Source organism: Oryctolagus cuniculus, chromosome 12 (genome assembly GCF_051225735.1).
Source record: "Oryctolagus cuniculus isolate XC-2025 breed Fujian yellow rabbit chromosome 12, ASM5122573v1, whole genome shotgun sequence".
NCBI classification, from domain to species: Eukaryota; Metazoa; Chordata; class Mammalia; order Lagomorpha; family Leporidae; genus Oryctolagus; species Oryctolagus cuniculus.
Window position 1 is genome coordinate 88123864 of NC_142878.1, and position 12633 is coordinate 88136496.

Below are 12633 nucleotides of genomic sequence, written 5' to 3' on the forward strand. Positions count from 1 at the left end.
AGAAAGACTGATTCCATTCTCTGGTTTACTCCCCAAATGGCGCGACTGCTGGGGCCGGGCCAGGTGGAAGCCAGGAACCAGGAACTCTACCCAGCCCTCCCAGGTGGGTGGCAGGAGCCCGGGCACTTGGGCCAACCTGCACTACTTTGGTGAAGCAGCCGGGCCCTACACTGGCCCTATATGGGATGCTAGCATCACAGGCACTGGCGTAACTTGCTGAGCCACAGCTGGCCCCAGGGATGATCTTTTAATGAAGGCTTTCATTTAAAAAATACCTATGCCCTAAATAGGGGACAAAATTGTATGCAATTTGATACACACATGCACGGGTGCACACACACACACACACACACAAACTGGGTAGAAGTAAAACCAGGGAAATCTGAATAAGACTGTGGCTTGTATTAATGTCAGTATCCTGGTTGTAGTCTTGTATATCGTTTTACAACGTGTTACCACTGAAAGAAGCTGGGCAAAGCATAAGAGAGATTTCTCTGTACTACTTTGTACAATTGCATGTGCAACTACAATGATCCCCCAAAATTTTAAGAAATGATCCATGCACTTTAACAGCATGCTAGCTATTAACCAATATCTAATAAATTTCAAAATGTCATTGGGTTGAGCAATCTGATCAAATCCTGATGACAATTTTAAAAACACTGTTAGCCTTTTTGTGATTGAGTATCTGGCTAATGAAACAGGAAACGCTCACATCAAGCAGCTTAGGGCAATGAAGAAATACCCAGTAGAGGGCCAGAGCTAGTGTGGACTGACAGCCAGGCTCTCAGCGTTCGCAATGCCCTGCGAAGGAAGGACCATGGGATGAGGACCGCTACCTCCCTGCACTCCTAGAGCGCTGCACGTGACCCACTGGAAACCTGGAGGGCAGGAGGATCGGACTGCAGACTCCAAGTCATAGGAGGAGCAGTTAAAGAAACTGGAGGTTGGCCGGCGCCGCGGCTCACTAGGCTAATCCTCCGCCTAGCGGCGCCGGCACACAGGGTTCTAGTCCCGGTCGGGGCGCCGGATTCTGTCCCGGTTGCCCCTCTTCCAGGCCAGCTCTCTGCTGTGGCCAGGGAGCGCAGTGGAGGATGGCCCAGGTGCTTGGGCCCTGCACCCCATGGGAGACCAGGAAAAGCACCTGGCTCCTGGCTCCTGCCATCGGATCAGCGCGGTGCGCCGGCCGCGGCGGCCATTGGAGGGTGAACCAACGGCAAAGGAAGACCTTTCTCTCTGTCTCTCTCTCTCTCACTGTCCACTCTGCCTGTCAAAAAAAAAAAATAATAAAATAAAATAAAATAAAATAAAAAAAAAAAGAAACTGGAGGTCAGCCAGAGAAGACAGGACCCGCGGGGGAGGCGGCGGGCACTGCTGGTGAGGCCGGTTTTCTCAGGCTGCGGAACTGGATGTTCTGTGTGGCTCACCGTTGGTGGCAACCCCAGGACAATCCTGGGATACCTTCCAAGAGAAGAGCTCTGACCCACTCTTTCTCTCCTTTAGACGGTAAATAACATGTCTGCCAGCAACACCCCCACAGGGAGTGCTGACTGTATGCTAATATGTCAGGTCCCAGTAGCTCCAAAGCTAGAGACTCTCCTCCCTCAGAAGTGGGTGGCCAAGCTTCTAACCAACCTGTGATGTTACACAGCAGGGACAGACATTTGTCTCACACATCAGTGCCTTCCCCAAAGACACCTTTCCCCCAGAGAAGGAGATTCCAGAATAATTCACAGGAAACTAGATTTAGACCAAACTCAGCTATAAAATTGGAAACAAAAATCTTCTTAACTAAATGCTAAGGATATGGGCTAATTCATGAACTTCACCTTGAAGGTGAAAGATTAACTTAGAAGATGTCAGATTCCTCATCTATAAACAAGGACAAAATGCGTGCAGCCACGCGGAGCTATACTGAGGGTCAGGAGAGAACGTGTGTGAGGGGGTTGCTGAGAAAGCTGCTGACAGAGGCCCGGCCCCTGTGTGCACACACCAGCTGCTTTCCAAATGCTTCATCTGGATTAAAAAGAAAAAAAAAATCCCATGACTACAGCTGATCAAAAACAAAAGGGGGGCCTGCGCTGTGGTGCAGTGGGTAAAGACACCACCTGGAGTGGCGGCATCCCATATGGGCACCGGTAGTCTCAGCTGCCCCTCTTCCAATCCAGCTCCCCGCTAATGCATCTGGAAAAGCAGCAGAAGATGGCCCATGTGTTTGGGGCCCTGCCACCCATGTGGGAGACCCAGAAGAAGCTCCTGGCTTCAGCCTGGCCCAGCCTTGGCTGTTTGGCCATCTGGGGAGTGAACCAGTGGACAAAAGATCTCTCTCTCTCTCTGTAACTCTGCCTTTCAAATAAATATTTAAGAAATTAAAAGCAAAAGGACAAAACTCACAAAATTTTAATACTGAAGCATTAATACTGAAGCATTAATACTTACAGCTATTACCCGGTAACCCCATCCGGTCAAAGCCAAAATTTGCCGGAAGAACACATCTGCAGTCCCGCTGACAGGGGGGAGGAATATGAGAGGACACCTGATACTCCGAGGGCCCGCATCATACAGCGACCAGATCTTACTGTCGTCATCGTCCACGATAATCTGCAGGGAAAGTTATAAGGAAACACGCAGTCCTTCAGATGTGGTCTGGATGCTGTCATTTTATACCACAGCTTCACAGACAACTTTAATACGAGGTGACCTGGGGATCGCAGCAGATTAGGGGGCAAAATAAACCACTTTGGTCTCCTTTTCTTTCTTCAGTGAGATCACATTCCACAGAACTGCTTTAAAATCTTCCAAACAGCTGCTTTTTCTCTCACTTTTTAATTTTCCTTTCTATCCATAACAGGAAATCGATTTTGTTTACCACAAACAGTAAACTCTGCACACAGCACCTCATCTCTCTTCCCTATTCTTCATGGGTGTGTGTGTGTGTGTGTGTGTATGCAAACAGGAGGGCCATTTGCAGTGTTGTTCTGTGTGTGTGTGTGTGTGCGCATGCAGGAGGGCCATTTGCAGTGCTGTTCTGTGTGTGTGTGTACATGCAGAAGGGTCATTTGCAGTGTTGTTGTGTGTGGGTGTGTGTGTCTGTACATGCAGGAGGGCCATTTGCAGTGTTGTTCTGTGTGTGTGTGTGTGTGCGCATGCAGGAGGGCCATTTGCAGTGTTCTGTGTGTGTGTGTACATGCAGAAGGGTCATTTGCAGTGTTGTTGTGTGTGGGTGTGTGTGTCTGTACATGCAGGGGGGCCATTTGCAGTGTTGTTCTGTGTGTGGGTGTGTCTGTACATGCAGGATGGCCATTTGCAGTGTTGTTCTGTGTGTGTGTGTGTGTGTGTCTGTACACGCAGGGGGGCAGTTTACAGAGTCGTCCTCTGGTGCTGTGAACTCGCTGGGATCAGCAGGGTCAGAGCATGAACGGGGTGGGGGTGGGAGTAGGGGTGCGTTGTCAGAATGCTTCAACCCACTGAGTTGGGGTAGGGAGTAAGTGCAGGGAAAACCCGGATTTGGGGGGAAAGGAGGTGGGGATGAGAGGAAGGAATCAGAATCCTCCCGATTTTATAGTTCTTAGCCGAGTGGGGGCAAAGATGAGCAAGAATGAACTCAGGTAAGCCAGTGCTCAGCACAGCACCCAGCAGACACTAAGTGATCTGTAAGTGTTAGCCACTATTACTATTTGCTGCGTGAGCATTTGCCAATGCAAATCAGTACTTATCCTAGTTTTATACTAAAAACCTCAAAGGCTCCAAGTGGGAGAGCTCCTGGCTGGCAGGGCTCTGAACTCCCTGGCATCACACTGGGGACGGCGGTACAACCAACAGAGCACTAGCATTGCGGGGAGCAGACAAATGGAGCGAGGCAAAGTCAAGAGAGACTACTGATCCCCTTCTGGGCTGCAGAGGGTCACAGATGGTGACAACAACTTCTCCCGTTTCTGCCCTTCGTATTTGCCAGTCGCGTTTCTGCCTTTGTGTTTTTTGACACTGTGACCGTGGTTAAAAAGCTCTCCCCGACCTTTGACAGTACACATGATACAACCTAGTCTTGGAGTGAGAAAATCATGTAAGATACTCATAGCTCTAAAACTCTCTGGGAAATTAATTCAATAATCAAATTTTGAAGAAAACCAGGCAGATAATATGTACCGCAGCGGATGTTCCAAACAGAATCCATAAATACTTCAATGTGTTTATTACCTCGACTCTGTCCGAGCTCCTTGAAGATCATCCTGTCAGACTTCCTTTAGCAAACACAGATCTGCTTGACAATTCAGACTCCAGCACGATGAGATTTTAAGCAAACCTATCACAACCTACGGTCCACACTGACCTGGCAACTGGAGAACATCACATCCTCTGAGCGCTTGCGTTTGCGTTATGTGGGGTCTGGTTTCCAGCTCACTGAGGGAGTGAGTCCACCAGGAGGAGCCCAGGAGTTCCAGGCAGGGAGGGAGCATGGTAGAGGGGCTGGGGGTGGGGGGTGGGCAGCTCTCCTGCTAGCATGGGCTGCAGTCTCCTCAGCAACAAAAAGGAAGGGGAGGTGCCCTTAGCAAACAGCCCATGTGCTCCTGCCTAAGAAGCCAAAGTCTCTGATTTCAGTCCAGATTCTACCAGACTTTGACCTTTAACATGCTAATTAACCCTATGAGCTTTGCTTTTTCTCATCTGTGAAGTGAGCACAGTACCATCCACCCTGTTAAACTGTTGAAAGAACAAAATATCTGGGAGTTCCCACAACAGCACCAGGTATATGTGAGGCATGCCGTCTCCCTCTGGAGAACTGTACCTTGGATTTCTGTATGGAGTGGAATTTTGTTATTAGCTCAAACCTGCCTGACACTTCCATAGCTGTCTACTGATTATAACAGACATGAAAGCTCTTAAGATCCTAGGGTTCTAACTGCTCAAAGAGAATTAGCAAAGATGTTACTCTGGTACTTGAACAGTCTTTGGTGTGATCCCCAAACATTTAGGATTTGTTTGGGCTCAGCATTGACAGTTAAACCCCAACAGGAGGGTTTAGGGTTTGTGGGTGTCCCTGCCAAATAAGGTTTCTAGTGAATGAGTGGTGAGCAGACCATGGCAAAGAGAAACTCCTTCATGGGGTCCACTGGGAACCTGAAATCTGGGAATGAGGACAGCATCTGACTAAGCTTTCCACTAGGTTATACCTGCTTGTCGCATATGTAGAAGCAATTCTAAATAATGAGTTAGACCTGCTCCTACTCTTAAACGAGTCTTAAAAGCTCACTGTATGTGACAGGGAACCCAAAGGCACGATATTTGGCAATAACCTTTATCTCAAATGCTACTAAAGCATAACATCTAAATCACACACAAAAACAATACAAGATCTTGCAAATAAGAGGTGCAGTAAAACCATACATACCTTTTTAAGGGGAACTGTACTTCTAAACCAGTTATAATCAGGAGAGACTTTAATCTCTCCCATGATCAGCTGAAATGGAGGTGAACCCTGAAATAAAAGCAGGTGATGTTTCACGTCAAGAAGCCATGTTCACATCAGAACTAAATGTACAGTCTGGGCTAGCCATATCTGTCGCTCCCCGTCTTCATGGGGGAACGACACTAAACCCTGCCTGGGCTTCATATCCGAGTCACGGCACCATTATGTCGCTCCCCCTCTTCGTGGAGGAGCAACACAGAGTCCTGCCTAGGCTTCATATCCGAGCTAGGTTTCCTATCCGTCCTGGGTTTCCTATCCGAGTCACGGCACCATTATGTCGCTCCCCGTCTTCATGGGGGAACGACACTAAACCCTGCCTGGGCTTCATATCCGAGTCACGGCCCCATTATGTCGCTCCCCCTCTTCGTGGAGGAGCAACACAGAACCCTGCGCTGTTCTTTCATCTGCTCGGCCCTCCCCGGGTTTGCTGCTGGTTCTTCCCGGGTTGGCTACTATCCCTTCCACCTCCGTGGAAGGGCAGTTCCCCCTGGCCGCATTCCCCACTTCCGCAGGGGAGCGGCACACCGCCGGCCGGCTCTCTGGAGGCTGCACAGGTGTTCCCCTTAGATGTTTCCCATAGATGTTCCTGGTGCATGCCGTCTCTCTCCTCCTTTATAGTCCTTCTCTGCCAATCCCGACTCGGCTGCCCACACGCCGAGTACGCTGCTCTCCTCCAATCAGGAGTAGGTCCTACAGTTTATTGGTTGAACTGGAGGCAGCTGGGTAGAAGCTGTTTTCTCCTCCCCCAGCGCCATACTGTAGGAGAGCAGATGCATAGAATAAGTCTTAATTCCAGTAACTCAGTCTAGTCCGAGCTGCTCCCCACAGAGGAGAGCAGATGCATAGAATAAGTCTTAATTCCAGTAACTCAGTCCAGTCCGGATTGCTCCCCACAATATCGACAATTCTTGAAAAGCGAGGAAACAGGCCACTCTCACCTTGTCATTATCTACTAAAACTACCAAAAGCGGCTTGTGAAATGCTATTATCTATGCAACTCCTAAGTCCAGCCCCCTTGTTCCCTCCTGAAGAGGAGGCTGGTCTAGAGAGCTGCAGACTTCCTTGAGGCCACTCCCCGAGGCCACAGGGCTACTGTGTGGCCAGGCCCAGGGCAGTCTTCCACCGCCACCCGCCTGCTGCAGCACCAGCACCTACCTCTGATAATATCTTATGAATCCTTGTTAATAAGGAGCTCCTGATGACAGCAAACAGAGTTATGGGAAGACTAAGCATGCCTGCTTCCTGATATGCCATATCTTACTCTGATGCACGTTAACTTTAAAAACTCACCTGTAGCTCTTAAGGCAAAACACAGGCAAGTCTGCCATTCGTATTGATATGATCAGAAAAAACGTGTGGTCTTTTGTTGGAAGCTTAGTTATCTCCGGCTTTTATAAAGCTTTGTGACCTCACATAAAGTCACGACTGTCTCTGGGCTCGCTTTCTATCTCTGCTTCACCACGGTGCCCTGAAAAGCGCAGGACAGTGCTTGGTACGGAGCAGGCGTTACCCGCTGAGCAAGTGAATGACTACACCCCAAGGAGAAGGAGCAAGGTCATCCTAGAGTTCCTCCCAGCATTGGCGTCTGGGAGCTCTGGACTGGATGGGCATCTTCAGGTGTGCTCAGCCATTGTTACGTCCCAAGAGGAACCTGGATTATAGTTCCCTGCTGCAGACTCTTACTGACACACGAGGAATCCCGCTCCTCTGTGTGGGAGGACTCGCCTGCTGATCTGTACCATGTCCGCTACTCAGGGGCCAGCCTGGGCTGACCAAGGACCGGCCAGCAGCAGGGGATCCCAAAGTCGAAGGAGCTCCTTCCTCCTTGTGGGCCAACCAGGCCTGCTCCCTCAGCAACACAGGACACAGGAGCCTCCACTGTTACCTGTGGGGTTCTAGAGTGAACCCCAAGGACACAGCCAACGTAGACTCTTCACGACCCTGACACTGGAGTAACAGTCTCTCAAAGCTAACACGGCACTTTTAGAAAAGTGTGAAAATTGTAATTTGCCTGAAGTACTAACAAATTGCCAGTCTTACGCTCAAAGTGTGTATAGATGTAATTATTCACACTGGAATAAAGACAATCTTTTTGTGTGCATCTATGTTATCTTAAATACTAACATGTTAAAAAAAAAAATAGGGGCAGGCTATTACCCAGTGGGTAAGACAGCCACGTGCCCCCACTGGTGCACTTCCCGGCTCTGGTTCCTGACTCCAGGTTCCCACCAATGCAGACCCTGGGGGGCAGCGGTGACGGCTCAAGTAACGGGGTTACTGCCACCCATGTGAGAGGTCTGGATTGTGTTCCTGGCTCCGGGCTTCACCTTGGCCCAGCTCCAGTAGCTTGTGGCATTCAGGAAGTTAACCAGTGGATGGAAGCTCGCTCTCTGTCTCTCTCAAACAAACAAATACTAAGCCATTTTAACTACAGCCTTCCTCTAAGCTGGTTACTACTTTTAACAGAAAGAACAACCACACAGTTAATTCTGGAATACTTTCTCCCTGGACAGACAGGCCACATTCTCATATCCCCTAAATACTTCATCTTTTAAAGCTTGAAAGATTGCTTCTAGTCATCAAACCAGGGGTAGAACACAATATTCAGTTTTGGAATCAGCTGCAGGGCGCAAACCAAACTACCTCACATATCCACATACTCTCACACAGCCCACCGACTCACTCACTCATCCACTTCTCTCCAGAGCAGCAGGTGGGAAGATGCTCCTTACCAACAGTCCTCAGGAGAATTCGCGGCCACCGCCCGATTACAACAAGTTATAACTAACCTTGCCGGACCGAGCGACTGCACTCAGCTGGGACTACATTTTTGTGGCGACAAGTGATTTTAACACTTGTGCTAGTCTGGCAGTACATGAAAGGGGAGACAGATACCAAATGCTGCAATTGACCAACTGACGTCCAGGTGAAGAAAAGCTCACTTCCGCAAGGGACAGCCGCTGAGCAGTCTGACAAGGAAGGTCTGTTCCCCTGGCTTTCTTTCACCCATCGAGGGGCACACTTTCCAAGACGGCGAAGAAGGCTGGCTGAGATGGTGACCAAACGGGTCAGGATTAAGGCAGAAAGAATGTGGACGGTGAGCGCAACACGGGTTCCATCGCCCATGACTGAGTTTTTCACAGAAACAAACGCACCTGCTCTGGCTGGCAGGGAAAGGCCTCGGCGATGACAGCCTCACTCTCCCCTAAGGGCACCGGGTGTCCGGGACCCCGTCCTCGCTGGCGTGGAGCTGCTGCACAGTCACACTGCCAGGTCAGGGTGCGAGCTTGTCTTGGGGGGGCCTCACACTCTGCCAGTTTACAGCCCACGAAGCTGCTTTTACAAGTGTTGCAACCACACACCCGGCTGTGCTAGTCCAAGGTCTTTGATCCTTTATCTCAATCTATGGCTGTTCTACATGAGGGCGACCTGTCCCAATTAATACCAGCAAAACCAAGCACTACATGCCGGCGCCGCGGCTCAGTAGGCTAATCCTCCGCCTGTGGCACCAGCACACCGGGTTCTAGTCCCGGTCGGGGCGCCAGATTCTGTCCCGGTTGCCCCTCTTCCAGGCCAGTTCTCTGCTGTGGCCCGGGAAGGTAGTGGAGGATGGCCCAAGTGCTTGGGCCCTGCACCCCATGGGAGACCAGGAGAAGCACCTGGCTCCTGGCTTCAGATCAGCGCGATGCGCCGGCCACAGCGCGCTGGCCGCGGTGGCCATTGGAGGGTGAACCAACGGCAAAAGGAAGACCTTTCTCTCTCTCTCGCACTATCCACTCTGCCTGTCAAACAAACAAGCAAAAAAAAAAAACAAAACAAAACAACAACAACAAAAAAACAAAAAAACCAAGCACTACAGCATGGAGTTCTGAGCTTCTTTTTTTTTTTATTTTTTATTTTTTTTTGACAGGCAGAGTGGACAGTGAGAGAGAGAGACAGAGAGAAAGGTCTTCCTTTGCCGTTGGTTCACCCTCCAATGGCCGCCGCGGCCGGCGCACCGCGCTGATCCGATGGCAGGAGCCAGGAGCCAGGTGCTTTTCCTGGTCTCCCATGGGGTACAGGGCCCAAGCACCTGGGCCATCCTCCACTGCACTCCCTGGCCACAGCAGAGGGCTGGCCTGGAAGAGGGGCAACCGGGACAGAATCCGGCGCCCCGACCGGGACTAGAACCCGGTGTGCCGGCGCCGCAGGCGGAGGATTAGCCTACTGAGCCGCGGCGCCGGCCCGGAGTTCTGAGCTTCTTAACACACGCCTCCATCCCTCACCCCATCAGTACACAGACACCCCCCCCCCCTTTTTTTTTAAAGATCTCTGCTTCTCATCAGGAATCTAGTTCATCATCGCCAAACCTCATGGGAGGGAAAGCTGCCTCCCTGACATCTCTTCTCTGACAGCTCCTCCTGTGCTCTTGGTATATAAAAGCTTTTGGAACCTTGGACACACCCCTCAGGCCCAGCCCATAGGAGCTGGACCATTCCAGGAGACAAAGACACAGCGAGAGTGTCTAACTTGTAACTCCCCAGGAACAGGGGAGAGGCCCTGTGACTGCTGATTCCCTGTCTACCTGGCCCGAAAATCAGCAACGACAAAGGCATCTGTCACTTTCAGGCCGAGGGACAATCTCCACAATAAGTGGCCTTTGTTCAGAGTTCTTAAAAGTTATCTGGGAAAAACAGAAAAGTTCCTGGGCTCTGCGGCGCAGCACCAGGATGGGTCTGCAGGCGTCTGTCCCCGGGAAGCCTTCTGTCCACTCCAAGGCCTCCCACTCCCAACGGTGACAGCCACACAAAGGTAGGGTCCCAGGCACACCGCCCACCCCCGCCACGAGCCCAGGCTCGGCCTCACGACAAACACCTCCCTCGCGCACGGGTCTGCGATCACGTGCATGGTCACATGGACCGGCCCACTCGGGATCACACTCACACTCACAAAGTCACATCCGGCCGAGGCAGCTGCGCACGCTACACACCCACCACCCACAGCCCCGACACACGCCACACCCCCACAGCCCCGCGGCCCAGGGCCTTGCCCGCCCTCACCTGCCGTGGCCGCCCCCACGTCCCCGGCCCTCCTGCCCTAGGCAGCTCCTTGCTCCAGCACTGGGGCGGGCCGTGGAGGCGGCTGGGCCCGGGAGCGGGCCGGGGCCGGGAGCGCTCGGGACCCACAGGGGCCGCCGGCAGCGGGGGCGCGCGCAGGAGGCCGGCCTCCGAGGGGCGGGGCGCGCGGCTCGGCGAGCTCGGCCGTCGCGCTCCCTCCTCCTCCGGAACCTTGGCTCAGCGGGCTCGAGCCTCCCGCTTCCGGGTTCGGAGGTGGGCGGGGCCACGTCGCGAGGAAGGGGCGGGGCTGCGTGGCGCGGGCGGCGCCATGGCGACGGGGAGGGCTGGCAACTCGGGTGGGAGACTGCAGGTGTTGTGAGTGTTGCGAGCTGCCAGGCAGCCCGCATCCGGTGCGGCGGGCGTAGGGGAGGTCCGGGTTTCCTCTGGGTCGACTCTAGGTCACCTGTGTGACGTGGCACCCAGGAGGAAGTTGTGGGCGTGGACGAAGGGGACGTCTGGCACCTGCTTCTGCGCTCAGTTGGCGTGCGTGCTCCCGTCCTGCAAAGCTTTGAGGAGATTCGTTTGGGTTCCCGGTTTTGGGGAACAGGACTGTGGCTATTCTTGGCAAGTTCTGTATTTTTATATACCATTTGGCGCAGGCACAGACGCCTCGTTGTCTCCACACGAGTCCCGCCTCCAGCCTCGTGCTCCCGATGTGGGACATTTCTGGGAACAGACTCCCACCCTGCCTCTGTCAGCACTTTTCCTTTAAAGGCCCGGAGGCCTGTGAATGGCTTCACTGTCATTGTTCTCGGACTCCCTTCCCCAGTTAAACATTTCCAGGTTTGCACTGGAGGAGGGTATGACACGTGAATGGCATGGAAGGCTTCCTGTTGGGAGCTTTTAAGGGACCCTGCGGCAAGGCCCTGCTCAGTGCCTCTCTCTAATATGCTTAAAGCCTGTGTCCTTGCCCATGGGAGTAAGGTCAGGGAAGATTCCAGTTAAATTGCATCCTCAGTCATGACCTCTGTCCTCTGGCTCAGGAACCTTGGGTTCCAGGCCAGAATTTGACCAAATCCCCAACGCATTTCCCAAGAGCAGGATGACACCCTCGCCTACTGATTTCCAAATCACCTCCTCGGGAGTGGGGGTCAGTCACGGGAACTGGTCTTTGTTGTAAGCCCCACACAGGTGTGTACACTCTGTAGAGCAGGCTTCCATGGAAGGCTTTAACCTTGGGAGTCTGTCCTGAGGATTTTGGAATAGTTTAATGAGTGGAATTATTACTGGAGAATGGCAGGGTTCTTCGTGCAAGAAAGAATTCAGGCATGAGACAGAGTAGTGGAAAGTAGAAGTAGTGAAGTTTATTAGGGTAGGGACATCCGCAAGAACGGATGGGCACCTCTCCGGACAGGACCTGAGAGACAGTGCAGTCGCTTGGACGGGGGGAAGGAGCCAGGTTACATGGTTGAGTGGAGAGATTACACCTGGCCAGGCAGGTCGGCGGCTCAGCAGAGAGGCAGAGGGCTGAGCGCACAGCCCAGTTGAGGCCAGGGGTTTTTAAGGAGAGGGGTCTTGCTTCCCCACCTCTGCTCCTCTTGGAACAAAGGGCTTTTTGGATGTAAATAGAAAAACTGAGTTTTCGCCTGAAGGTATCAGACAGGAGGAAGGCTAGCTGGCGCCATCCTGAGTTTAGAGGAAGGGTGAGCAAGACCCCTGGAGAATGGGGATCCTGAGCAGGGTGTTTGAAATGCAGATACTGAGCTGCATCTGGGAGATTGTGGAAGATTTGTCAGGCTGAAGGGGCGGGGACCCCTCACCTGGCAGGTTATCAGGTAGCAGGGGGCAGAAGGGGGCAGGGCAGGATGTGAATACCGGGCTGCCCCGGAAACATTATCAGGATGACTTTGAGATGCAGATGCATATGCTGGACACAGAAGTCTTCTCTTTAGGCCTGTTACACACACATAAGCTCATATCTAACTTCCTACCTAACAGAATCAGCAACAAGCCACGGGCTGGGCCTAAAACCTATGGTGGGCGTTTGTTACACTGGTTTCCATCTGTCCTGCTGGACCAGAAGCTGCCCGGAGCAAAGGGAACAGCGTGATTGAACCAGTGCCTTAGTTC

The 12633-nt window shown here is 52.2% G+C and overlaps 1 protein-coding gene across 5 annotated transcripts in view; it reads right to left on the bottom strand.

The window, feature by feature from the left end:
* SPG21 (SPG21 abhydrolase domain containing, maspardin) overlaps window positions 1–10777 on the bottom strand; it is a 23351-nt gene extending 12574 nt beyond the window's left edge. Inside the window, exons 1-3 of one of the 5 annotated variants that reach the window (XM_002718069.6) lie at window positions 10507–10777; window positions 5390–5476; window positions 2440–2601 (exon numbers count right to left, since the gene is read on the bottom strand). In XM_002718069.6, the coding sequence (XP_002718115.1) occupies window positions 2440–2601; window positions 5390–5452 (225 nt within the window). In that variant the 5' untranslated portion in view covers window positions 5453–5476; window positions 10507–10777. Of the gene's footprint in view, window positions 1–2439; window positions 2602–5389; window positions 5477–6757; window positions 6931–8199; window positions 9344–10506 lie in introns of those variants that run through there. The other 4 variants (XM_002718070.6, XM_051822334.3, XM_070054383.2 and 1 more) reach the window with 4 other exon arrangements.
* Window positions 10778–12633: the final 1856 nt, after the last annotated feature.